A 26531-nucleotide genomic window follows, 5' to 3' on the forward strand; every position below is an offset into this window, starting at 1 on the left:
TCACAGGATATAAAATTTCACCCAAAAAATTTTAAAGATCTCATACATTTTTGTTTTTCGGCCAACTGTTGATAATTTATATATCCATTATCAACTTGGCATCTAATTCGGATATGCCACTGATTCCATCGTTTCGTATGAATTGCTGTAAATTAATCGCGTATGGTGACCCAATCATAGCTTAATTTCTTGCTCTATATTAAATGTTTTAATTTTTTGTATGTCAAAACTATAATCCGGTTACCAAAAATTGTTAACACGGTTGAATTGTTCGGTGGATTGTTCAGTGTTATAGTTATTTGTAATTAACATTAAATCTCAGAACTATACAGAGAAAATATAATAGAGTTTATCGGTGTCAGTTTTGAGGTTGCGCCCATGTGTGAAAATGAAACGTTTACATAAAGCGTTTTTAACAGACTATCCAGTTTGGTTAACACTTCCGCGTCGGTTGGTGGACACCACACATAGTCACATACAATACGTAATTATGCATAATTCGTTGCAAATCTACACATCCACAAGTTTTCACCGATAGACACTTGTTTATCAATTCCGTATCAAGTTCCGATTAAACAGCTTATCGTTAATCACATATGTATCTGGTTTAAGTAGCCGCAACGCTACGTATACACAGCGGCGCTCGATGTGTGACAGACATTCGGTAACAAAGCAGGTGGGTGACCTGTTGAACCTCTTCACATTGGCTATTGTTTTAAGTGGCTCCTACAAGAGATCTTTTTGCTCTCTGGTCAAAAGGTAAACAACAATCTTCCACCGTGTAGTACCGATAAGACATGACTCAAACTGCATAGCGTTCAACTTATTGAAGTTATTATACCGTTATGGTTTTGTGCGCATCTACAAGCACTGCGCACTCAAAATAAATGCTATATAAAAAGGAAAGACCCGCTACGTAAAATTATGTATATACAGTAACTCAAGAAGTCGGCTGGAAGTCCCTGAAGAATTCCTGTGGAGATTGCTGTCGCTTATCAAACCACCGCTAATAACGATTCCGTAATGAAGGTTTTTTAACTAATTGTTGGCGATCACATTAGAACAGCGCTGCATTGCATACGAGTCGGGTATACCACAGCAGTAACTTACATGTTACAGTATATCCATCCTGCAGTCTTTACATACGCCTGTAAATATTGCATATTTATACCTGGCAACATGCAATATTTATTTGTATGCAATATTTACACCTGTAAATGTATGAACGATATCAAACTTCTTGCTTTGTTTTAACCTCCCGTCCCATCAAATTTTGCCCCTTTCTTTGATTTTTTGTAGTCCGGTGAGGACCTTATGAATTTTTTGGATTTTACGTTTTATTTACAGTTTGATATCAGGAATTCCAGGCAATCTGAACATACGAGGTAATCCTCAAACGGGGAAAGCCCCTATATCAGCTGGATAGCCAGCAATTTGGCGCAAGCGCCCCATTGGCCGTGGCACTGCAGCGCTCTGCTGCAGGCCGACTTTAACGTGGCTCGACAAGGGGTACCTCTACTGGACATATTTTCGTTTTCGCTTTTTGTAATCGATCTTGCAGAGAATTTTTTCAAATCTACAAGCGTAGTATCAACATACCTCCTACATACAGCCAAAGGACGATATACTTCTAAAATTTTCAAGCAGTTTGTTCAAAGAATTTTGCCGACGCCATCAGCCGTTTCCGTCTTCCTGGACAGTGGACGCTTCATATTTTCGTTAACTAATCAATTACGTAATATTATGATCGTAGTGCAAGGTCACCGTCCGCTTGCTCACAAAGTGAAGTGTTAAACCGTTCGTATCGTCGTAAGGAATGAATCAGAACATTCTACTGGTAACTGAAATTATCGGGGTCGAAATTATTTTTGTTTCTATAATCTTGTCAACATTCGGTAAAAATCGTACATAATAAATACCTAAATAGTTTTATAGCAGTATTTATTTAGGTGAGTATTTATTCATTGTTTTTGTGAACAACTAATGAAAACACACCACAGCCCCGCTAAGGCTACCTGCTGATTATGTACTCACAGTCACAATTTTAGACGTCAACCCGTGTTTTAACTTTTAACGTTTGTTTAGTTAATCTCAGTTTTAAATAAAACGTGAGCTCTGCATTCGCTGCAAGAAAAGTCGAAAATCGTAAAGCGAAACACACTGACAGCAGCCAGCAGGTAGGAACCAAACAACACATCTCTTGCGCCATGCAGTTCGCTTCTTGTAATTAGGCGTTCTGGCCTTGTCCGAAGTAGTTAGTGAAGGAAGCGAACATGCGCTCCTGGAGATAATTCTTGCCGGAGATGGGCGGATACTTTGTGCTGCCATCTAAGCACTCTACCATATAAGCGTCATCCGGATGCAGGAAGAAGGCGATCGACTGCCGGTCACGATGACGATTCTGCTCACTAAAGGTCACCGCGTGTACCTAAATTCAAAGGAGGATTTCACTCGCAACATGTTTGTGACTATAGTACGACGCAAAACTGTAGTGTCCACCACTGGAAAAAATTACCGTTGAACGGAGTTTATCACACGTCCAGCGCTGCATAATATCCCCAATATTAATCACCAGGGTGCCCGGGATAGGCGGTGCCGGGATGAAGGCGCCCTGGGTGGTTTCCACTTCCAGTCCGCCAACATCATCTTGGAACAACACTGTCAAAGTCCTACAACATACATTCAAGAATGCAAATCCAGTTTCGAAATGCAAGAACCCGATTACCGCTGCAAATCAGTGTACTGCAGGGAAAACGTAAACACCGATCCAAAACGCGTACGTCGGTCACGCACACGACACTCTTGCACTACATAAAAGGATTAAAAAAAACCTAAACCAAACAACACAGATATAATGGCAAATTTATACTCGTACATACCAAAACAAAAATGAATGCTTAATTCAGAAAAAATTAAAGCTTAAGTACAAAGCCCATGCATTCACTGAAAATCTCGTAATGTTTAACTTTACTAACCACAAAAACGTCTGCTCAGGATCAATCATTATTTTAAAAAAACTAGGAAAATGTGCAACAGTATAGCGGCGATAGTAAATTTGCCAGTTTTACCCGTAATCCGTGTGGGCGCCACAGCGCGTCAAATGGTCAGCTTCCGCTTTGGACATGTCGCGTGCCGGGTAATTGTGGATGCGCAGCGTGGTGAAATTGCCCGGTCGGCCGATATACTGATGGGAATCATCGGCAAAAATGGTTTTGCGCGGCTGATGCAAGCCCTGCGCCAGACACTCCAGAAGTTTCTTGGAGAAATTCCACGATTCCCAGAACAGCGATTTGCAGGCCGGTCCGAATTCGGGCACTTCCTCTGGAAGGCGCTGCTCAGAAAAGTGTAACCATTGCATGTCACGCTGAACATTTAGACACCAGAATACGGAATAAAATATTCGTACTATGGTTGACAAATAAAAAAATAAATATTCGTACTATGGTTGGTTCATTATCAGTTAAACTACGATATAGATATAGCTTTAAAATATTATATTATTTAAGGAGTGTTGTACCTCGTCGTTATAGGGAATGTAGTTATAGGCTTCCCGAATTTCATCCCTTCGCGCTTCGTCTAACCTATACAAAAAAAAAGCAAAAACACACTTACTCACACTGTAAAAACTCGCTTCTCTAAAAACGAATAAAAATTATCAAAAGCTACGGCAATTTGAGCTACAGTATCAGTTTTTACCAGTTCTATACTGCAGACGCAAAGCACAAAAGCAGCCAGTAAGTTAAATTCTTTATGGTTACCATAAGACGATAAGACGTACATAATTCAGGCTTACTGAAACTTGTTAAAAGAACTTAAAATATGAGAGTTATTATTACTGCAAACAAAAGTATCAATAGGTAACCCGTAACTTAGCAAAATTTTTTTACACAGAAAACGTTTGTATTTAATTTGCATCTTGTACAAAACTTACTTTTCTGATCCCATGGCCACATATCCACAGCTGGGCTCGAATTTAGACGAACGAGGCTTCTTGGCTTTTATGTCCGGTGGCAGGGAGAAGACCTTCTTGGAGCTGTTGAAGACTTTATCAATCTGCACCACAAAGAGACAGAGCGTAAAGTTGCGTTGCCAGCATGGCTCTTACTCCATCGCGTCTGCGTAGTCTGTACCGTTTCCTGAGGGATTCCATGGTTCTTAACGTACATGAAGCCCGACGTTTTCAGCACATGTGCGATCTGCTCGCCTAGTTTCACCTGCCCATCGGCCTCATTGTATATCCCGAAATCCAGCACGGGGACGTGCTCTGTACTCCCGTTCGAGGCTGACATTGTGCGAAGATTCGTGTGAAACCAAGAAAAGAAGATATCGCACGAAATGATGCCAGCAAATTGGAAATTGCTATGCACAACAGAAGGACCTGCACCGTTTCTTATCAGGCTGCACACATCGCCATCGCGGTTTTATCTGGCTTTTACCATCGGTACTGATATGATCACCAGTAGTACTGTACTGATATAAATTAAACAGCCAGCACGATGGGTTGTACGAGCACGTGTGCGAGTTTGGTGTGTATCAGGTTAAACTTTCAATTTACATTTTGTGATGGACAGTGGTCATTACTTGAAGCTGAAAACTGTTTATTCAGCAATCGCTATTCGCAGTTACACTGCAGCAAATTAATACCGTACCTTTCGCTTCTTTCTTTGGTTTTATCGAGTCCGGTGAGGACTTTCAGATAGATTTTTGGATTTTACACTTTTCGCTATTGTTTTTCGGGACAAACCCGTATCTGGACAGTCCAGAAAACTGGCTAACCAGGGGCGAACGCCCTCCTTAGCGAGGCGGCGGCACTGCAGCGCTCTGCGGCAGGCAATAATTTTTTGGCTCCGTAAGGGGGATATTTATGGGACTTGTTTCGTTGTCGTTATTTGTTATCTAACCCAAACCGTTCGTACCGTCACAAAGAAAAGAGAAAAATCGTAACAAATATTTTTCCTAGTACCGCGCTATAAAATAATAACTGAACGTCATCGTCATCCATTTAATGACTTTATCATGCACCATGCAGTCACTTCGAAGCACAATCTGACAGAATCGGCTACCGGGTGGAAACTTTCTTTCACCATCTTAAACGGTACAGTATCGTCGTCAGTACGCAAAAAAGCCCGACCAACCAGATCGTTGTATGCGACACCGAGCGTAACAATGCCGCAGAATCTTACGTCTGCCGGTAATTTTTGTCATCGCACCAACTATACCAGTATGTACTGCAGTTAGTCTACTGGGTGTATGACACCCTCCAGATCGTCCCCGACCCGTCATCCGACACCAGCAGCGCCCCATCCCGCGCCACAGTCACGCCCACCGGCCGCCCCCACACATTGGCGTCCGAAGTCACCATGCCGGTCATAAAATCCTCATACTCCCCGGTCGGCTGGCCCCCGCGCACCGGCACCCGGATGACCTTATAGCCGGTCCGATGGGCGCGGTTCCAGGAGCCGTGCTCGGCGGCGAAGATGTCGCCGACAAACTCCTTGGGGAACATCGTGCCGTTGTAGAAGGTCAGTTGCAGCGAGGCGGAATGTGACTGCAGGAGGACATCCGGGACGATGACGCTGTTCTGCAGTTCGGGATGTTTACCGGCATGCCGGGGATCCTGATGTGGACCGATGTAGTACCACGGCCAGCCGTAGAAACCGTTGTTCTGTACACGGGTGATGTAGTCCGGTGGCAGAAGGTCACCCAGTTCGTCGCGCTCGTTAACGGATGTCCACAGTTCGCCGGTGGTCGGGCTAATAGCAATACCGACTGGGTTGCGGATTCCTGCATTAAGATGGCACAAAACGCTTTAGAGCAGTTAGGATATAAGTAAATTTATCGTCGCCTTTATAACTGCTTTTACGATTAATACAGAGTACAGTTATACTTTACGTTGCAGTTTACAGCTAGGATTCGATAATATACGTGTGTTTATACGTTTGTACGTGTGTTACGGAACTTATTTGTCACGAAATCCTTTGCATTAAACGTTCATTCCATGAGTATCGTGTGTACGCAGTAGTTGAACTGTACGCAGTAGTTGAGCTGCAATGGGAAATTGGCCAACTTTCGCTCCTGATAATGGTAACAAATCAGAACCACAATAAAATATGTCAAAAAAATGATTTGTAAGTGTAGTCTGAAGTGTTGAACTATGACTAATCCATGCCGACCCTGCAGCTATTGATATTTCTGCCAGTCTTCCTCAAAGGAATAAGAAACCAGAAGAAATCAAGCGAACTACTTTAGGAAGTAATAACTTTCCTGACATAAATCAACGAAAACATTGCGCCAACAACGAATTTTATTGGTCACAGACTCACAAAGAAAATTATTATAAATTATTATATTATTATTATTATTATTTCCTGTGATAAATGGACGTTAAATACGTAAGACAAGTACCAAAAGATTTATAGTACCAAAAGTACCAAAAGATACAAATAAGTACCAAAAGTACCAAAAGTAGATAAGTACCAAAAGATTTACGATGTACAGAGGTGCAGTACCATACCGGAAGCGTAAATCCGGAAACCGGTTCCGTCAGGATTGTATTCCAAGATATTCGCACGCTTCGTCTCGTCTTCGCGGGGATTCTCGAAGACGTTGGAGTGGGATCCCACCGAAACGTACATTTTGGTACCATCTTGCGAGAAAACAATATCGCGTGTCCAATGTCCACCGCCGCGTAACCGCCCCCCGCTGGGAATATCCGGCACGATCATCTGCGGTGCGGCTCGGGCTTGCAAATCTCCATTTCTAAAAGTGCATTTTCAACGTGATAAAAATGAGTACTGAAAGATTTTGGTAACATGCAATTCAAAAAGCAATGTGAAATTTAATAATACCTGTACGAGTAATCAATCAGGTATGTAGTAATATTTTTTTACACGGTAATGATTTCAAGACTCGAAAATGTGTAAACGTTGCATTGCTTTTATATGAACAACGGATAGCAAAACGTAAAAGCGCATACCCTTCTTACCTGTAGGGAAATCTCACCACACTGCCGGTATTGGCCACATACATCCACTGTGGATCGTTACCCGGCGGATAAAAAGCAATCCCAAACGGCTGCTCCAATCCGGTAGCGAAGATTTTAATCACTTCCGGCCGCACTGCACCGTCATTATAACGAATCACCCGAATCTGTCCCGGCTGGCTTTCCGCCACAAAAACATCCCCGTTCGGCGCCGTGCGTAGCAAACGATTATTATTCAACCCCGTGACATATTCCTGCACTTGGAAGCCCTGTGGGACTTTCGGCCAGGCATTCTGCGGACGCCGGACTAACCGCGGACCATTATCCACGGAATTCGTGGAAAAAGGAGCCGGCAGATCAGCTACGGTAATGTGCCGGCATACTCCCGGGGCGTCTGTCCTCCAATCCCCGCTAATCGCGTCGCGACCGGTTAAACACGGTGTTTGTCGTCCCTGAGCGATTATCAATGATATTGTAGCAAATACCACTGATACCGATAACCAACGTCGACTGAACATTGTACAAATTATAAGTAATAACAGCAAGCTCGACTTCAAATATCCGATATACTGATGCTGACGAAAACTTATAAACAGCGGAAAAATATCAGTGTTGCACAAAACATGTGGTAAAGCATATCAACATCCGTAAGAACTTACGCAAGTTTCTCGAAGATGACTGGACACAATACTGCTGTGCAGTCTACGGCATGCAGCCGTACGCTAATAACAAACTTCGGGAACTGCCGTTAATATACGCCAAAGTCAGCGGTTTAAATCCGGTTTTTATAAAGTGGCTTGCTAAAGCAAAGCCTAGAGCTGCGCCATAAAAAACCGCCATAAAGCACAATAAAAACCTGAGCTTATTGTGGGATATCTCCCACATACAGGCTGTATGCATGTGCACGCGCTGTACGCATGATCAGTGTATGACTGACGTGCGCTCTGGAAGTATCCAGAACGATCTGGATGTGTGATGTCAGAGCATTGATTTTTGCGCAGCTGCGCTGCGCTGTGGCAGTATATATGGTGTCGGTTGTGCTAGCGCAGAGGGAGCTCCTCTGATCAGTGGAATAAAATGCCGGCGCCGAGTCCCGTTGTGTAGAGCGTATATACATACGTAGATTTATATGGGGCGAGCCGCCCGCAAATTGGTAGCAGAGCGTGGTTGAGATCTATGTTAACATCAATTTTCCTCTGACCTTTCATATTTTTTATCTGAAGTTTTTTTTGTGTGGTGGCTCGCCCCAGTACGAGCCCATTACGAATCTACACCATCTTTTCTGAATTCTGCCAACACAAGATTGTTACCGCCTGAATACATTCTGCGGTGTGTAGTTATTCTACCTAACGCGATATTTCATCGGGATTTCACCAACGCATGATTCTAATTCCATCACCTGCATATGCTGATCAGAAATTCCATCGTTTTTCTTGACCTTTTACTAAATGTACTAAACGTATTTTAGTGAACTGTTATTTAACTCTATTACCTTAAAATCAATTGAGAAATTTATACGAATAAATGTGACCTTTCATAACATTTGACCATCAACATGGATGCCAAATCTTTGTCACCTGAGCAATACGTACAAGAAATCCACTGCTACTTGAAATCAACCACACCTAATCCAACGTTTCAAGATTTATTATCTTTTCTCTTCGACTATCTGCCAGAACAGCTGAAACCAACATTTTTTGCTAATTTGCCTGACTCCATCAACACCTTTGTTCAACAGCTGACTTTTGAGCTGAATTCCATCCCACCTTATTCACGACCAAGATTATTCTTTCCTGTTCAACAAATCCATGCTGTATGCCCAACCCCATATAATTTTAATGCGATCAAACTACATGCTATACCAGGACAAGACTCACACGTCAACACGTCCCAGAAAACACCAAAGAAACACCATCGCTTTCACGCACGTTCATGTTACAATTGCCGCAAGCCAGGACATGAAGCAGCCACATGTAGGAAGCCTATGAATTTTCCCATATGCAGACATTGACGAAGTATGGAAGCCATTGATTTGATTAAGCCTGTGTAGCCCGAGTTGCTTTCGTAGCCTGATAGCTTATGTAGCCAGTTCGGCCTGTGGGGAAATGGAACATTGACGATGCAATGCTTCTACTGCTAAGAAAATGCCTGCCTGTTTTTAAACGGATTCCCATGTGACGATGATCTGCTTTCCAAGAACTACTCTCTACAAAAATCAATAACCCCTCTGCGTTTCCTGGATGTGCGAGCAATCGTAGATATTTCCTTAACTTGCAGTGTTTTACTGTCATCGATTTTTCTTCTGATGTGTGACTACTGTTATACGTGTCGGTTTAGAAAGGGGGAAGTATGTGGGATATCTCCCACATACAGGCTGTATGCATGTGCACGCGCTGTACGCATGATCAGTGTATGACTGACGTGCGCTCTGGAAGTATCCAGAACGATCTGGATGTGTGATGTCAGAGCATTGATTTTTGCGCAGCTGCGCTGCGCTGTGGCAGTATATATGGTGTCGGTTGTGCTAGCGCAGAGGGAGCTCCTCTGATCAGTGGAATAAAATGCCGGCGCCGAGTCCCGTTGTGTAGAGCGTATATACATACGTAGATTTATATGGGGCGAGCCGCCCGCATTATTGACTTGTTTTATTACAAAAGGCACTCAAAACAATCTGACAGATTTACTTGGAACATGGTGGTATCATCTGCCATTCACTCAATAAAAACCTTAAAAAATCTGGTATATTCACACAAAAAAACCTAAAACTCAATTTAGCTGCATTTCGAACGGAATACAAAATCATAGACTAGTAGGGTGCAGCGAAAACTTCTGAAAAAAAAACAATAAGACTGCTCCGGGCACGTAAAACAAACTGTATTACATCAAACATCAAAGAGGCCATCGAAGGCAGATTGTTGTACGGGCGCCGGCCTCTGCACATAATCACGGACGACATAACCCTTTTCATCCAGGATTTTTTCACGAGAAATGCTGTCAAACACCCATTTCTCCGTAACAATGTGGAATTTTCTCTTTCGACTGTGATTAGCGGCCTTTAGCCTCTCTAACCTTCCTGAAGATCTACAAACAAGCAAAACGCAATGAAGATGTTTTAATCGACGATTTCCCTCGCTCACTGACCCGTTAGCAGCAACGACAACATGGCTGATGTGCTTGCCAGACAGCTCATCACTGATTTCTCCACCGAGAATCTCAATTAAATCTCCAGCAACGCCAAGGATAGTCTTCGTCGCACTGGGAGTACTTTCATCATTGAATTCTTGAAATTTGTCGATGTGTGCACTGCAATATGCATTTTATAGATGAATGGAAGGGTTATGGGAAAGCAGAAAGGTGATTTACTTGATTAAACGGAAAATTCCGGGCAATTTTACACCGGGAAAATATTCTTGCTCAAATTCCGCCAGGACGTCTCTTTCAATCGGCTCTACCTGTTTAAAAAGTTCGACCTCAGGTTGTACTCCTTAGAAAGAGACAGTTACAATACGCGCAGAATTATCAACAGAAGCCACGACAAATTTAAAACAATTAGATTACAGACATGTACTTACTTTTCCCAAAAGAGTAGTGAATAAATTTTCTACTTGCTCCACCGTCACATCTTCCGTATAGCTATCACCCCAGTCGTCGAAAGCTGAATTAATCAAATTCTTCGTTGCGGGTTTGGCATGCAAGAGATCACTGGCTTGCCTGTACGACAATCAAAAACACTACCGAAATTAGGATAAACCTGATGCACACACAATCTGCATTAATCTTACCAAACACACAACTTTTTTTCTTGTACACATCGAACAATCCAGGAAGGATAAACAACATCAACAGGCAGCCGCCTGATTGCGTTTCTCACATGTATGGTCAGTTTCCGACAGACGATACAGAATGTTCCTGTATCGGGACTCTGTACACAGGTACCACCGTTCTCTGCAATAATCCGCTCGAGATCCTGTTTACTATGTAGCTCATCTCCATCTAAAAACATACCGTACGATGTCGTGCGTGCAAAAAAAGATAGATACGCCTCGTTTTTTCCTTTCACAAAAACCTCCCAACGCTAACTTACCGGCAACATAAAAGGACTTGCCGGTGAATATTCCGCTTTCCGCTTGAATTTCCGCGAGATCAGCTGGACGGAATTGTTCGGCTAGACGTATTACTGTTTTGTTAACACGGGGACGCTTCTTCCCTGCTCCATCGCCCACATCCTCGTCGGTAATATTACGACCACCCAAGCGTCCACTCGTCTCTTCTTTCAGTTTCTGGAGTTGGGAAACGGTCAGACACTCGAACCTGACAAATAATATACGAGTTTTAAAGGAATACGACCAGATCGCAGACCACCAATACGGAAGAAAAAGACACGAGCGAGCACAAATTTATGCTATAAACACTTTCTCTAAATTCTCCATAAACAGCTTTCTCTCTGAAAGCAGAAAACAAGGATGAAAGCCACCGTACTACGCACACAGCGTGCAACAAGCACTCACCGATCCAACAATCTGATCAGTTACTGTAAGTACCTAATTTTAACAAAAACTTCAATCTTGCCGTCCAAAACAGCAAATAATCAACCGTGCCTGCTGAGTAGCAGAAAAAGTATGTTCGTAGATAAAGCTACACCAATCAAGCAAAATCGGAGTAAAAACGGAGTTCTCACGCACAATACACATACCATGGCTTATCATAACGTGGCTCCTTCATTCGTGGGAAGCGCAATGTGCATTTCGTGGCAAACTGATCCGAATCCAGCACCTGCGCTGCACTGACCGTCACGATAAAAGAATTCTCCGGTTCAACCCATAAATCCGCTCGATTCTTCTCTCCTGGCGCCAATTGTAGATATTCCGGTTTACTGGTTTTCGTCCATTTCTTGAAATGCGGATTCAATCGGGCGCCCATCTCATCCAGTTCTTTGTATGTATAACCGCTGCCCACTTTGGAAAATGAGAGGAACTTTGTCGGCTTTTCGCCTACAGAACGAACTAATTTTTCACATGTTCCTGAAAATAATTTGATCCAGTACTTTCTAACTGCCGTTAATACTATCTGACGCTCAATAAAAATATAAAGTTACAAATACAAATGAATTTTTTTTCGATAATTACAGTTTAAAGTTGTTCCTTCCTGCGTTAATTAGAAGGGGTATTTCATCTAGATGATGTTTTAGCAGGCGCAGCCACCCGTAAACTACGTACGTAACTGAAAAAAGTTAGACCAATGTACCAATTTGAATCCCTGATGCTACGTAATGACTGATGCTACACACTTAAAAAATAAAAATAATATATGAAAAATAAATCAATCAAAACTCTGAAATCGAAACAATGAAACATTAGAGGAATTGACCGAAATCGGAAAGGTGAAAACAATGTGAATTTGTGACCCACCGGGAGTTTCAGGATCCTGCGCGACAGCGAGCAGAAAATGCGAAGGCCCTGCACTGCGGCGTCCCGTACCGTAATAAGCACCGACAACCAGTACATCTAGTTGATCGGACAAGCTGTCCACATACTCCGGCTTCACTTTCCACCAGCCAGCGCTCCGTGCGTTGGGCTTATACACGGAGCTGGGATCTTTTAGCATAATACCCTCCTCGTTCCGATCAATGGCTTCGTTAAGAAACTCATAACATTCATCTCTGAAAAGGTCACACATAATCACCAGGAGTTTTTAAGCAAACCGAACGAGAATTAAAGGCAAAAGCAGCTTACAACCAGCTTAAAAATACCTACGGTGTGGACACCTCTTTCCGCCTTGCTAAATACAAGCGTCCTTCGTCCTCTTGGAACATGTCCTTCAATATTTCTACACGTTGGCGTAGAGGAAGGGCAGTTACTGTCTACAACGTTCAAGCGTTACCGCACGGTGAAAAGAAAGACTTATTAAGTGTTTTCAAAGCAGCAAACCGTATGCCTAACTTCAGCACAAACAAGGAAAATTGTGGTAAAGAAAGGCATCACTGTGGGCAACCAAAACTGTACTCAAGGGCCAACCCCTTGAGTACAGTTTTGGGGCAACGTAAGTAACTTATGCAATTCTGACCAATTTGTATCCGATACAAGATCTATTTGTATCCGATTTGTATGCTTGCTTTGTAAAGCAAACATTTTACAGAGTTTACTTTTGACTTGTCACGAAAAAAAACTGATAAGTTCACGGCTGCAGAGAGTAGTTCACGGCATTTATTCCCATAAATCTTCTATTTCTTTAATACAAAAACAGGTATAAAATTAACGTTATGAAATATCAATATCGAAAAGACAAGGGATCACGAATACGGATCTGTACTGACCTTATTATTGGTGAGCAACACATCAAAGGCTACGAAGCACACTTGATATCCAGTCTCGCCCGTAAGGTTTTTTATCGAGTAGCTTTCCGCTTTGGTACAGATGCACTTTTCCTGTAGCGATCGTTCGATATACCGGTTACGAAAATTCAGTGCAATTACATCTGAAAATACCTTCAATCCGTACGCTACAATTTCCCCATCGATAATGAAATTATCCAGATCTGGGCGAAAACAGTCAGCAATGTGCTGCGTCAATGTACCTTCAGACGCCGATGATCCCAAAACCTGAAATACAATAATAAAATCACTGAATAAAGAGCACACACGAAATCTAACCAACTTTGTTTGCTACCACACTTTGTTTGCTTCTCGTAATTGTGCAGCATAACCGAACTTAGACAATCGCTGTCGGTTCCATTTTACTACAAATCATATGGCATAACCGCTGCTGTTGTGGGCAAAAATAACGATATCAACTCATTCAAAATATTATTGCAAAATTGTCTCGTTCCGGTACGAATAAATGATAATGCAAGCTTTTAAATACTCTGTACATGTACATACACAGAAACTTTCCAAGCTTTCCCACTATTTTTTACTGAACCATCGCATCAAATAAATCAAAAATCAATTTAGGAGTTTCTTTAGCATCTTTACGTTTGTATTGTCGTTTCCGCCTCGAGAAAAATAGCGAAATTCTTTTCCGTTTTTATGGATCTGACAGCGGTCGCCGTCATACTTGATTTCCGCATAATAGACTCCGCCTTTCAGCGCACTTCGCAGTTTTTCAGGATTCCATGTTTCCGCCAGCATAGGTCGCACAGGAGCGAAGAGGGACACTTCAATTTCACTTAGGCGAAGCGTGGGATCGTGCAATTTTGTACAAACCTAATTTCAACAGAAAATAACTATAATGCGCGACGCCTGCTGTTAGTACTATACATATGTCCACAGCCCGTAGTTATAACGACAGAGCATCAACCCAAACGAACGATGGTCGTTTAATAAATTTACACAAACTAAGCGGCCAAATCTATACGTATATTGAATAACGGCGCTGAAACCCTACGAAAATGCATAAAGGATGGTCCATTTTAGTTACGGGCGGTGGATATACGTAATTTCTGCCAATGCGAATTTATCAGGAATATACAACAGCGTAGAAATAATTCCAGATCTTTTAATCATTCACCGATTACCGTGGAGATGCTGCTGGTAACATCGTACAGATCCTTGGCATCCGGATGGAAAACATTCAAAATGGCATCTTCACCCATTCCGAACTTCAAATCCTTCATTATCATCCGTATTAACCATTTCTGTTCCAAGGGATCCGTTCTTCGTAGCAATGTATGTAAAGACATTTTTATCGTATCTGAAGTGCGGGAAATTTAATCAAAACAGGTATAGCAGAGTAAATAAACGCACGGGAAAATTCAGTTTATAGTAAATCATTTTACCTTTTCGTTCCTGACCGCCGATAGCATTCGCTTCCGCAATGTTGTTGAGGTGATTATTTACAGCTTCCACACTGATTTCTCCTTCTTTGTGCAGACGATTCTGCAGGACATAATAAGCCACTCCGGCAAAATCGGACACATCATCTTTACTTCCGGCATTCTGTGACAATCATATTAAGAAGTGATACTCCAGAATGTGCAATGCGCAAGAGTCAAGAAAAAAAAAGTAATTAGCATTAGCAAAATCTTAAATTTGCAACGGTTAACATCCGAAGCAAACCAAGTCATTCCAATATAAACATATATCAACTACTTATTGTGTGAGATTTTCGGAAGTCACGTTCTTTGCAGTTTGCAGCCACCGTACTGCATTCCACCGATATTAAAACGGTCGGTCAATGGCAGAATTATTATGGTTCGCCGTCCTTCATACTATATTCTTAAATAATGCCTAACAATTTATAACTAACTTGGCTAATTTATAAAATCGCATAAAAATTTCGAACACCCTGTAAATTTTATAAATGCATAGTCCAGAATTCGATCATATCAGAAAGCTGAAATGCAGCAACCAAAGTCTAAGGAAGCTAATAAACAACCACAAATTCACTACCCTCTGCCATAAACGGTGATCGCGCTTACCCTGGGTTTATTCTTCTTCCAGTGCAGTAACTGCTGCGCCGGTTCTCCACTGGGTGTCAGTCCCAGTTCTTCGATGTACAACCTGGCCAGCGTGTTCTCCTTGATCCCGTACACGGGTCGCTCCTTGTCGGCCCACGGCATCAGCAAACGGAGAAAGGGAAAGAACGTCTCCGGGGGTGGCTGCGGATGATTGGGATAGATACGATCGTACTCGTTTCGCCATCGTTTGAGAAACAGAGCGAGGGTGCTGCGCTTCTTCTCCTTCACGGGCAACTTCGCCAATGTGTCGCATAGTGCAGCCAGTTCCCGAAACTGAATAGTGTCAGCTACGGAGGATTTCGCTGTCGCTGCCATGGCTCTGCTTTTTATAACCAGCTCTCTGGAGAGTAGAGAATGCAGCTCAAGTAAGTCTGATCCCGCAATTTTACTAGAAAGAGTGAAAGACTCGTACAAGCACTTACAATCCGTCAATTAGACAGCTCCTACGTTATACTCTGGCATCAAATCGAATTCATTCAGCTTCCTACTTCCACAAATCTTCGCGATAGAAAATCAGAAAAAAACGCTTTCTACGATTTGTACGTAAATTATTATGATGTTTTACGGGCATGACTCGGTTTGTATACAACTGGATGTTTGTAAAGTTGACAAAATACAAAACAGGTTGGAACATGAAAACATACTTTACTTTACATACTCCGATACTCGTACCTTTACTTATGTCGTTATATACCCTCACCGCATCCCGAAGGAGAGTGTCGTCCGCAGAATTTTATTACAAGTGAACCTTACAGACTGTACGCTGTATGTAGATCTAGATACAGCCCTGCCGGGCCAAGTTGGGGCACTTTTGTAAAACAATTGGCAAATATTTCCATAATTTGCTTTGTTTTTATGTATAAACTATTCCGGTGTAACTTTTTATCGCCAATCCAAAAACACTAAAATCAGGGTTTTTTGATTTGACAGTAGGGAGCCGAAGGTTGATTTAGGGGGAGAGGTAGTAGTCCTTTGAGGGATCCTTACAACTGTCTCTCTAACAAATTCACCGATCGATATTTTTGCGTGAGATTTTCTGCAAACTGTTGAGTGACCAATAAGGTATTTGTCACGGGTCAGAACAAAATTCTTGAGCAATCGGTTGTTGACTTAGCCTTACAACAAGGAACACCTCCCATAGACTTGCATGTTAAAAGTGGCCTAACGAGGAATGTGGTTGCCTAGCGCATAGATTGAGGTGACCTATAACTATTACTCTCTATGAGTAAGTCATGGGTCCTGTTAGTCCACTTTGATGCGCGGAGAAATTCCTGCCTCATAGGCGGGGAGTTGGGAGTGCCAGAACTGTGGAAGAAAAAACCAGCAAAGCTGTAGCAACAAAACCTTGAGATGGCTGGCGAAGTTTGTTGGAGACGAGTGTCTTCGGCTTCTTACAAGAATTGAAAACATGGAGCTGACGCTTAGTGCTTTGGGAACGAGATTTTATCGGACACGGCTCTCTCTGGCATTCTGCGGCTGCGCGGCGAGGTCGAGGATAAGGTCACCCTTCACTCTGACGGTGCTCGCCGACGGAGTGCAAAGGCCATAGAGGCTATGGCTGAAATCGCCTGTTGTCAAGCACTTCCCACAGGAGAACTGAATGATGATCAACTTTGGTCTATCACCTTTAGACTACGGTTTCAACGGAATTTTTAAAAAAATAATGAGTGGGAGGGAAGCTGTCACTCCATACGGGTTTAGTGGTATTTTGAAGTTGGTCAACTTTAGTTTTCACCTCACTGTGATTGTAAGCACCTTCTAAACAAAGAGACCTATAATCCAAAAGATGCCTAACACCTTCGGCAATAAAGTTGAAAATAAATATTTATTTATTTACTGACGGCAGACATGTAGTTATTTTTCGAAAAAACTGCCCCAACTTGGCCCGGCAGGGCTGTATATAGAATTAAACACACTGTTAAAGGAGTTAGAAGATGACTAAAATTACAAAAATACAAGGAGTAAGCAAAATTATTAGTTTCCCATTCAGCGGTAGATTAGATTAGGAAGTGTTAAAAGGGCTGTTGCAACAAATTACCAAAAAGTCATCGACCCATGTTCATCTTGGGCAAATTTTTTCTGCAACCAAACTTACTAAATTAGTACTTACTCTCTTAAGTCTGACTGTACGTATTACTTTACTAAACTGGCGGCTTCATTGTTAGTGAAGTCACGCAACTGGGCGAACACTCCCGAGAACCTTTATCCGATGACCTTTATCCGTTTAGTACTACTTACGAGTTTACCCGATTTGACACGTGGAAAGGCGGTCGCTATTACAAAATTTGCTAATACGAATTGTGCAAATCTACTTCGCGATAGTAGAGCAAAACCATGGGATTGTAACTTGTAAGAGTGCTTAGCCCATTTGTCGAATTAATATACCGGAACTTACAAATATGTCCCGAAACACTCCAAAATCTTTTGGCTCCATGCCCATATTTGTGGCAGAACTTAAAGCACAGTACAACAGAACTTATTTGCCGCAAGCGGATAATCCAAACCGATTTATCAGCCACAAAGCCATTCTAAGTTAATTTGATATGGTGTGTGCATTTGAATGTGTGCATCTGAATTCAGAATGCTGGTAATCATACAGTATTTTTTCAAGTGTTAAACGTACGCTGTAAAAGGTAAAAGTGTAGTACTGTACCTGGCCTACTTTATGGTGCATTCGTAATAATATTATTATCAAATACAAGCTTAAGAAAGTTTATTCCGCGCTATATTACCTGCTCAGATCGATTTATGGATGTATGACGCATCATACCGGCTTACAGACAGAACCATACATCCACCTGGATGCCGGGTCGAAGAGTTTTCCAAAGGTTAAGTGACACTTTGACAGGATTTTCCAAGGGCGGGCTTTATGTTGTTCGCCATATCGTGTCGTTGAGCCATGGCGATACATTATGGTGAATCGGTATGAATAAACAATGTCTTTGTCGATGATCCCGGAGAGCCATTAGTGGCGTACATGCATATGGATTATGTAATCATCGACAAACGTCGGGATACATCGGCTACAGCATGCCTTCGCGTTGCCAAAATATTTGGATCAGTAATCAAATCTTTACGCAATAAAGGCATTTTATTGGCTTCGACGGCAGCTGTTGGGGTGGGAACGAAATGAAGTATTTTTATCTTGTTCTTTTTGTTTAAGATTCTTGTTTTTACGGTTTTACCCAATTTTTTGCATTTTAACGCTTAATTCTGAAGTTATATTATTTGGTTTGGGACTTGTGCCTTGTTATGATTGTTGTTGTATGATTGTTGTTATTTGGTCTTAATCAGTTGGACATAAACTGGCGCGCTATGTGCATCATGGTAAGCTGCATGATGTAAAAACTGCATAATTAGAGGTTACTACACACTTTAAATTAACAGTTTCCATAGTTTATACGAGAAATTATGTCTCAGATTATTGTACTTAGATATGTATGTCTCAATTAATGTCATGTCAAACGTTATGTCTCTAATTATTGTACTTAGATAACTTGGGGGTCATATCCATTAACAACTTACTGTTAATGCATGCGGATGAATTTGCTGGCCTAATTAATAACGTTCACAGTTACAATGTAAGCCGCAATAACAGCACGAATTTTTGTAATTTGTATTATCGTAGTGCAAACACCTTTTACCGTCTTTGAAGTGAAGTATGTAGTTGCACCATGGCAGAATATTATTTACAGAAAAACTACCGATAACGTATATAATATATGTTTTTGGTACTGAGGCTGCGAATGCTAAACTGATAAAAATATTCGGCCACATATACAGCATGTATGTAGTAGACTAGTGGGCACTGGGCACTGGGCAACTGGGCATGAGCCATGAAGTAAAAGGGTCGATAAATACCCCTCTTGCGAAATTATTACAACTAAATTTGAAGAGTTGGATTTTAATGAGGACAATTTCCTGGTGATGGTTGGTATCGTAAAAATGGCTAGTGATAGTTTAACGTTTTCAAGCACCGGCACGGCGACACGCACAATACGTAAGTACGAGTAATATAGATACAGGTACACAATACACACGCAGAATATATATAATTATTTTGTAGTTCTTGAGTACAATATGTGTTCGTTTTTGGCCGATTTTCCGCTCACAAGTCACAATTGCCAAGGTCGTCTTTTAATACACCTTACACTGTACGAGCAGTTCCTCATTAACTCAGCATTTTTTAGACTTTAATGTTTTTCATCTGAGCTGTTCCCTGCCATTTATTGATTTCTTGTTGAGTGTCACAGCGTATTCTTTATTCGAATTTCGAGCATTATGCAAAGAACGACGTCACAGTAGGATGTAATTTCATTTATTTTGAGATACATTACGATTAAAATTGTTCTAACAAAACACATTGTTAGAAAACAATGCGCACGTCCTCCTGACAATCATATTATTAGTATGGAAAAACTTTCCCCATAACATCAGACTCTTAAGCTAATTGTAAATGAAATGTCAGTCTTTCGCGTCACAAATACATTAACAGACTGACAATAATACGGCATTCTTATTTAAACACGAGCAGCCATCACTAACAATAACAAGAAGACGCTCCGTCACTAACAAGACACAATTCACACAAAAGCCCAACCACAATTAATTTAATAAATTATTCTTCGAGCACATCCAGGAAAGCCACACATGAAAACGCGAGATGCCGGCTATATCAAATTTAACCTGACGCCAATCCTCATAACAATCTTTCCTCCTCACAGGTTGGCAGACTTGAACAATTCATGCAGCTCGTTGGCGGATTTGTGTAAGTGCTCCTTCTCATGATCGGTCAGCGTGATATTAACCACTGCGTTGATACCGTTCTCGGCCAGCACCGCCGGCAGGCTGACGTATACTTCCTGCTCAATACCATGGAAACCTTTGGCCATGGTCGACAACGGGTAGATGCTGCGCTGATTGCGCAGTAACGCTTCGGCTAAACGTCCCACGCACATCCCAATGGCCCAGGAAGTGTAGCCTTTCAGTTTGATCACTTCCGTTGCACTGCAATACAAATTCGTCAAAGACTATCAAAAACGTTTTAGCAGTGAAATGTCATTAAGTGCTGCACTTAAATCCTGTGTGAATTCTGTTAACGTAACAAAAAATAGATTCTTCTAACACACCTGTCAACAATTTGTTTATGAATGTCCAACCATCGTTCGGGATCTTTATCGGTTCCAACGTCTTTGTTCAGATCAATTAAACGTACACCTCCAACATTCACACCGCTCCAAACCACAACTGCAAAGTAAGTAAATGTTGCTCTTTCATGATTAGTAAGTACAGAACTACCAGAACAGTGAGTACCCAAAACATTTTCCGCAGCCCCATCAAACAAATTTAAAACCATAACATAAAAAAACCAGTAAAGTTCCAGTACATGTTAAACAGTGAATTCAAAGCTACCATGAAGCTTTTCATGCACTATATATAATACAGCACAACTTTACCGATTGCGCGCGACGACGTCACCGCGTTACCGCGAGTTTCCGTAATTGTGAGCACAACGGTGGTCGAACTCGTTCTGCTACCCGATCGTATTTTTTTTATTAAATATAAGAAACAATATTCTCGTAATTTTTATAAAAAAAAACAATATATTGACGTATTATACCACACACAATATTCACGTAATTTTTTGATTAAATAATTTTGGCTAGGTATTTTTCCCATAAATAACCCAAAAGCGTAAAGCTTTTCATCAGTAGCCGCCATTCATTTGGTGGTATTAATTTTGTGCATTACCGCTTGATTCTCCATGCTCCCCGATGACAAACCCATGACAGCTGCTGACGTCAATGTTCAGACGCTCGCTCATATAATGGCGCAGACGGCTAGAGTCTAGCGATGTCCCTGAGCCAAAAACGCGATGGTGAGGAAATCCACTGATTTTCCAAGCCACATAAGACATGACGTCCACCGGATTAGAGACCACCAGTAGGATCGTGTCGGGACTGTACTTGACAAGCTGGGGAATAATGCCTGTAAAATCAGAAAACTGGATAATTTTGCCTGATTCAACCGTTATCTGTTACCAATCGTTCTTCCAGGAATATTTTTCGAAATATTTTGTACGTACGATATGTTCTTGTTTGTTTCCAAAAAAACACTTCTACAGTACTTTTTTTACTTAATCGTAATAACAGTTCAATATCGACTTTTTGCTTTGCTGCCAACACAAAATTGAAGAAAATTAAATTAAATGTAGTCTACAAACTAAAATCAATTTTCGGAAAAAATAACCTTTCGAAAAAAATTGGAAACAACAAAATTTTCGAATTCGAAGGAGGCTCAGACATGCCGGATGGATATTATTATCAATTTATAACTGACTGTGATGCAGTAGCATTTTCAGTCGCCTCCACCGAAATCTTGGTTCACACAGCTCCAATCATATAGAATCGATATAAATTTATGTCTTTGTCTAGTCGATGTTGTCTGACTGACATGCTAGCTCCGGCGAGCCTCAATCTCGTATCCGATAAGGATTACTTGGATGCCATCGATCCTCTACAAATGAACCGTGTGTCTCTCTAAGCGGAAATAACATTTGAAATTTCAATAAGCCAATGCCCTTGCAATTCGACCTTGAATTTATCACGGAGGCTTTTATGGCACAGCACGCAAGTGATTGCCGAGAAGAGTGCTTGCCATACAGCCTTTTGGATAGGTTTCGCAGAAAACGTTTTCCAGACTTGCGTCTGGATGCTATTAATACACGAAGGCGGAATGCACACTTATAAAGACAGGCCAGGGAAAGAGCCGTATAACGAACAACGGAGCAGACGGAAAGAAAGCAAATACCAAAGTATGGAAACCCTTCCATCGAGGTATTCTTAATTTTGAGGTTTCTACGAATAAAATTCTAGAGTAATCATTAAACCGCTCAATGCCGAAAAATCAAAGCATCACAAAATACAGCTAATACATCAAAAAAGTGCGCGTAAAAAAGTTAAGGTGACCACTCCGTACACACCCTTTCACACCCTTTCACTCCGTACACAACACTTTTGCACTCCCTTTCATTCCGTGCACAACCTTTTTGCGCACTACCATTCACTCGGTGCACTACCAAACTTTTATATATATTTATTTATATATAGGTATTATACTTAAATATTTGTAATCTATATTACTACAGAAAAGCAAAACGAAAAAAAAATATTACTACGTTTTGCAACATCATGGGACCGTTCCGACGAAGACGTCCTGGTGTATGGCAGCGTCGACAAACAACTCACGTGGCAAGCGAAGATTGAATATACAAGTGTTACGGAGCAGATCTTGCGGAGATTAGGGTGAAAAACGTTGCTGTTCAAAATCCAAAAAACGGTCGAGATTGCGCGTTTTTTTTATTCCAGAAATAACTCTGCTGTGAAAAAATTAAAAAAATTTAAAAGGTTGTGTACGGAATGAAAGGAAGCGCAAAAAGGTTGTGCACGGAGTAAAAGGGTGTGAAAGGGTGTGTACGGAGTGGTCACCAAAAGTTAATCGGTGTTTCGATAGATTTTACTGCTTAAAAAGTAACTGCATAATTGTATTCTGGGAACCTGGCGTCAGGGCATCATTGCAGAATTACGTATGAACCACAGTGAAGGCCATACGAGTTTGCATGTCAGCGTAATCGTGTCGCACAAGTCAACAGGAGCAAAAAAATCAAGAATTTCACATAATACAAATACAGTGTTTGTAACATAAAAAACACTATGAACTAATAATTATAATTTATACTATACGACTATTACACGAGTAAACAATTATTTTACTAATTTCCCTCTGTTATTATATTCTAATATCTGTACCTTTAAAAACAGCAATATTTCGCTCAAGCAGCGCCCGTCGATCCTCTCCTTCGCGCTGCCGCGCTCCGGCACAGATGATGCATAATTTTGATCCGGCTGTAATGTCGTAGTTAACGCTGGCTTGCAGTGTCATATGGGAAACAAAATGCAGACCATGCTACGAAAAAGTCAACAAAATTATGCTAATGCACGCCAGATATTGGTACAAATTCAATTAACAATAAACTGCTGTAGCATTCCAACCTGCAAATCCATTAATTCGCCTTTCAGTTTTTTCTCATCCATATCCACGAGACATAACTCCCCAGCAAGTCGCTAAAACATTTTCGAAACACCAATAAAAATTCAACCTTGACACAGCTCGAGATACAACGGAAAAAATTGTTTTCTCAACTGTATAATTCAAACATGTATTTACTATTTACCAAATGTATTTACCACATGTATTGCAATTAAACATTAAAATATAAGCGTAAAAAAATTATCAGACTTACGAATATAAGCACTTAATAACGTTGTGATCAGATCTAGATTAAAAGTTCCATCTGATTGGGGAAATTGGCCGGGAAAATCCCGCCAACTCCATCGTTCAGACTTACCTTATTAATAATTGAAAAGGCGATGGCCATGCCGACCTGTCACAGGCAAAAAGTAACCCGATATAAATTATCGCCATTTAAAATGCAAATGATCAGAAAACTCATTCCGGTTCCTGGCTTCACCTGTCCAACGCCGACAACAGTGACTTTGCCCAGTGCATGCTCAGGCGGGGATTGCACATCCAGCAACAGCTGATCACGAATGCCTTTCCCTTCAGCCATGGCTACAGCTCTGTAACAATCTTCAAGTTTACGATAAAAAACTCCGAAAAAAAGGAAAAGGCGAAGGTACAAAGAGTTTATAAGGATGAGTTTATGCTCGATTAGCGAAGTTGTTACTTACTAAAATAAAGGGATGAAAATTGTGGACTGTCAAGAGTGTCGACTCACAACTGTTTGGCTTTTTTCCGGCACGCACGCTCGACCGGCGGTACGTCTCGACGTCTCGTACGGGTGCTGCGTAGTGCGTACAATCAGTTAAAAGTTTCATCTGGACGTACGTCAGCCGTAACCTGGCGACTTCCGGTTGGTGTAGCGAAGGGCTCATCACAGCATTCAGCAAAACATGGGAAAACGTACAGAATTCCCGAAAAAAGATACTTAACCCAGCACAGTAAATGTACAGATCAATACTCAAAAACAAATACAATAAACTCAAATGTCTCATGAGATCGACAATTTCACAATAAAATTTTGGATCAAACGACAGGCGAGAATGATTAAAAATTAGCGTGCTAGATTATATAATAATTATATAGATACAAGTACAACTACACACAATTCCCCAAATTTCGGTTACTGCCAGTGCCTTTACGTTGAATTACGATGCCCAAGAATTCTGAGAACACAAATACTTCCGCATTTTTTTATTAATATTACGGTAAGAACACAAGTTAAGCTTAAGACAGTATTAAACTATGCATGCAGCTGTATAATGCTTTGTAATCACGAAATGCAATATTAGTTAACTTTTCTTATTAATTTTTTATAATTGAAAGAACATGCGTACTCTATAAGAACTGGTATGGTGATTACGCGTGAAGTTTTCATAAAGCCTGAAAGTATAATTATTTATTGAATGCAACCGGGGTAAGCCACTGGACAAGCTGCTTGTATAAACGGTCAGGAATTATTTTCTTGCAGTGGAATTAATTGATCATATGAATGAACCCACGTATGATCGTCTGTTATATCTGCGGTCGAGAGTATGGTAGTCTCAGCATCGACATCCACATTCCCAAATGCCTCGAGGTACTTCAGAAAGCCTTAAACCCGCAACAGTGTGATGTTTTTTTATAAGTACTTTAGAAATAAATTTTCTTCTCTTGGATTCAGTTTTTCTGTCGTCGATAACCATATAGAAATGGCGCAACGAGAACAACAAGCTCCCCAAGAAAGAGCGTCGCCCAGAGCCCCGCCCACCTCAGAAATCCCTCCCCCTCGCTGGGCAGTCGGACCGCCAGGCAATTCAAGAATTCAACGAGGCGGCGTATCAAGCGGCCAAGGATGCCAACCTCGTACAATGCGAGATTTGCGGACGACGCTTCCTACCAAAAAGTTTAGCCCATCACCAGAAAGCCTGCCGCCCGGGGGTGGTGACCTTTCTCCCCAAACCACCCGGTTTCTCGCGTCACAAAAAGATTATCCTCCGTAAAGGCGGCGGCAGCACCGCCCGGCCATCCAGTCGCGTGGAGTCGGTGGAGGCCAGCAGAATCCGGCAGTTTATTTCCGCGCAAAAACGCGCCAGTGTCAGCGCAGCGCCGATCACCAGCACTCTGTTAAGTCCGCGTGCGGCGATGGCCGGGAAGGGCTCTGTGCGGGGAAGAGGGATAGCTGCGCCAAGTACGGGCATGTCAAAAAGTATGGCTTCCGGTGGAGGGAACCGAAAGGTCACTGTCCAGGAACCGCGTGGCTCCATGGGACAGGGTCCACCGACGGTGGTGTGTTACATCTGCGGTAGGGAATTCGGCAGGACATCGATTGGTATTCATGAGCGACAGTGCTTAGACAAATGGAGAACGCAGAACAGTCAACAGCCGGCGCATCTCCGAAAAGAGGAACCCAAAAAACCTGATACGGCACTACTCGGTAAATTTTCCTTGACATATGTACCGTTCTCTATTCTGTGAACGACTACTCGTATAATTTATAAAATTACTTACTGCATGTACTTAGTACTGTAATTACATAATATTTTGTACTGAAGTAAACCCACCGTTTGCAGCTTCTGGTTTGTAACGATAGTTACGTATACACTTACATTTATAAAATAAAAAATAGAGATATGAACTCGATCATGATTCCCAATAACGACCTGACTGTATCCCCAATAAAAAGGCTGATTTTTTATTACAGGGAGTCGTGCGACAATGGAACAGATCAATGCCCAGGCATACGAAGCTTTCAAGAACAATTTGGCGCAATGTGAGCGGTGTGGCCGACGTTTCTTACCCGATCGCTTAATTGTACATTTGAGAAGCTGCAAAGGTTGATACCCAGATATTTAAAAATCGAAAACTTAATCTGAGAATTGTACCTAGGCTAGAATGGTCCTAACTCCTAGATACTATCATCCTAGGTGAAACTCCACATCTATGTAAAAAAGGTTTAAAATTGGTAAGTAATTTTCAACAGCGTGCAGAGTATGCTTGTACAGAGTTGTACTGAATGAATTACTTCTACAGGACT

At 41.6% G+C, this 26531-nt stretch overlaps 5 protein-coding genes across 9 annotated transcripts; 1 reads left to right on the top strand and 4 right to left on the bottom strand.

Annotated features, from left to right (window-relative positions):
- Positions 1-1940: 1940 nt before the first annotated feature.
- LOC129587545 (uncharacterized) lies at positions 1941-4403 on the bottom strand. Its single transcript, XM_055481339.1, has 6 exons — positions 4131-4403; positions 3932-4053; positions 3518-3581; positions 3069-3331; positions 2516-2669; positions 1941-2428 (listed from the first exon to the last, which is right to left on the bottom strand). Exons 1-6 carry the CDS (start codon positions 4287-4289, stop codon positions 2228-2230), a joined length of 963 nt encoding a protein of 320 aa, XP_055337314.1. The 5' UTR covers positions 4290-4403; the 3' UTR covers positions 1941-2227.
- Positions 4404-4988: 585 nt separating this feature from the next.
- On the bottom strand, positions 4989-7818 carry LOC129587577 (L-sorbosone dehydrogenase-like). The gene is made up of 3 exons (XM_055481379.1): positions 6986-7818; positions 6515-6759; positions 4989-5784 (listed from the first exon to the last, which is right to left on the bottom strand). The coding sequence occupies exons 1-3, from the start codon at positions 7498-7500 to the stop codon at positions 5240-5242; spliced, it is 1305 nt and encodes a 434-aa protein (XP_055337354.1). The 5' UTR covers positions 7501-7818; the 3' UTR covers positions 4989-5239.
- A 1802-nt stretch (positions 7819-9620) lies between these two features.
- LOC129587578 (DNA ligase 4-like) lies at positions 9621-18017 on the bottom strand. Of its 2 annotated transcripts, none has more exons than XM_055481381.1 (16): positions 17832-18017; positions 15398-15776; positions 14756-14915; positions 14495-14670; positions 13953-14183; positions 13467-13580; positions 13296-13406; positions 12736-12842; positions 12391-12641; positions 11676-11973; positions 11067-11293; positions 10765-10975; positions 10555-10693; positions 10346-10434; positions 10124-10285; positions 9621-10063 (listed from the first exon to the last, which is right to left on the bottom strand). In XM_055481381.1, exons 2-16 carry the CDS (start codon positions 15749-15751, stop codon positions 9865-9867), a joined length of 2829 nt encoding a protein of 942 aa, XP_055337356.1. In that variant the 5' UTR covers positions 15752-15776; positions 17832-18017; the 3' UTR covers positions 9621-9864. The 2 variants fall into 2 exon arrangements, with proteins under 2 accessions (XP_055337356.1, XP_055337355.1); XM_055481380.1 differs by lacking the exon at positions 17832-18017 and adding an exon at positions 15859-16055.
- A 449-nt stretch (positions 18018-18466) lies between these two features.
- LOC129587580 (zinc finger protein 474-like) lies at positions 18467-26503 on the top strand. Of its 4 annotated transcripts, none has more exons than XM_055481386.1 (4): positions 18467-18763; positions 24987-25094; positions 25205-25931; positions 26199-26503. In XM_055481386.1, exons 2-4 carry the CDS (start codon positions 25008-25010, stop codon positions 26333-26335), a joined length of 951 nt encoding a protein of 316 aa, XP_055337361.1. In that variant the 5' UTR covers positions 18467-18763; positions 24987-25007; the 3' UTR covers positions 26336-26503. The 4 variants fall into 4 exon arrangements, with proteins under 4 accessions (XP_055337361.1, XP_055337360.1, XP_055337359.1 ...); XM_055481385.1 differs by lacking the exon at positions 18467-18763 and adding an exon at positions 24434-24723; XM_055481384.1 differs by lacking the exon at positions 18467-18763 and adding an exon at positions 24730-24932.
- Positions 19719-24270, bottom strand: LOC129587579 (L-lactate dehydrogenase-like). The gene is made up of 8 exons (XM_055481382.1): positions 24187-24270; positions 23967-24075; positions 23844-23879; positions 23488-23559; positions 23245-23401; positions 21188-21424; positions 20566-20683; positions 19719-20443 (listed from the first exon to the last, which is right to left on the bottom strand). The coding sequence occupies exons 2-8, from the start codon at positions 24063-24065 to the stop codon at positions 20155-20157; spliced, it is 1008 nt and encodes a 335-aa protein (XP_055337357.1). The 5' UTR covers positions 24066-24075; positions 24187-24270; the 3' UTR covers positions 19719-20154.
- Positions 26504-26531: the final 28 nt, after the last annotated feature.

The sequence above is a fragment of the Paramacrobiotus metropolitanus genome, unplaced genomic scaffold, assembly GCF_019649055.1.
Source record: "Paramacrobiotus metropolitanus isolate TYO unplaced genomic scaffold, Prichtersi_v1.0 Parri_scaffold0000025, whole genome shotgun sequence".
Classification (NCBI taxonomy): domain Eukaryota; kingdom Metazoa; phylum Tardigrada; class Eutardigrada; order Parachela; family Macrobiotidae; genus Paramacrobiotus; species Paramacrobiotus metropolitanus.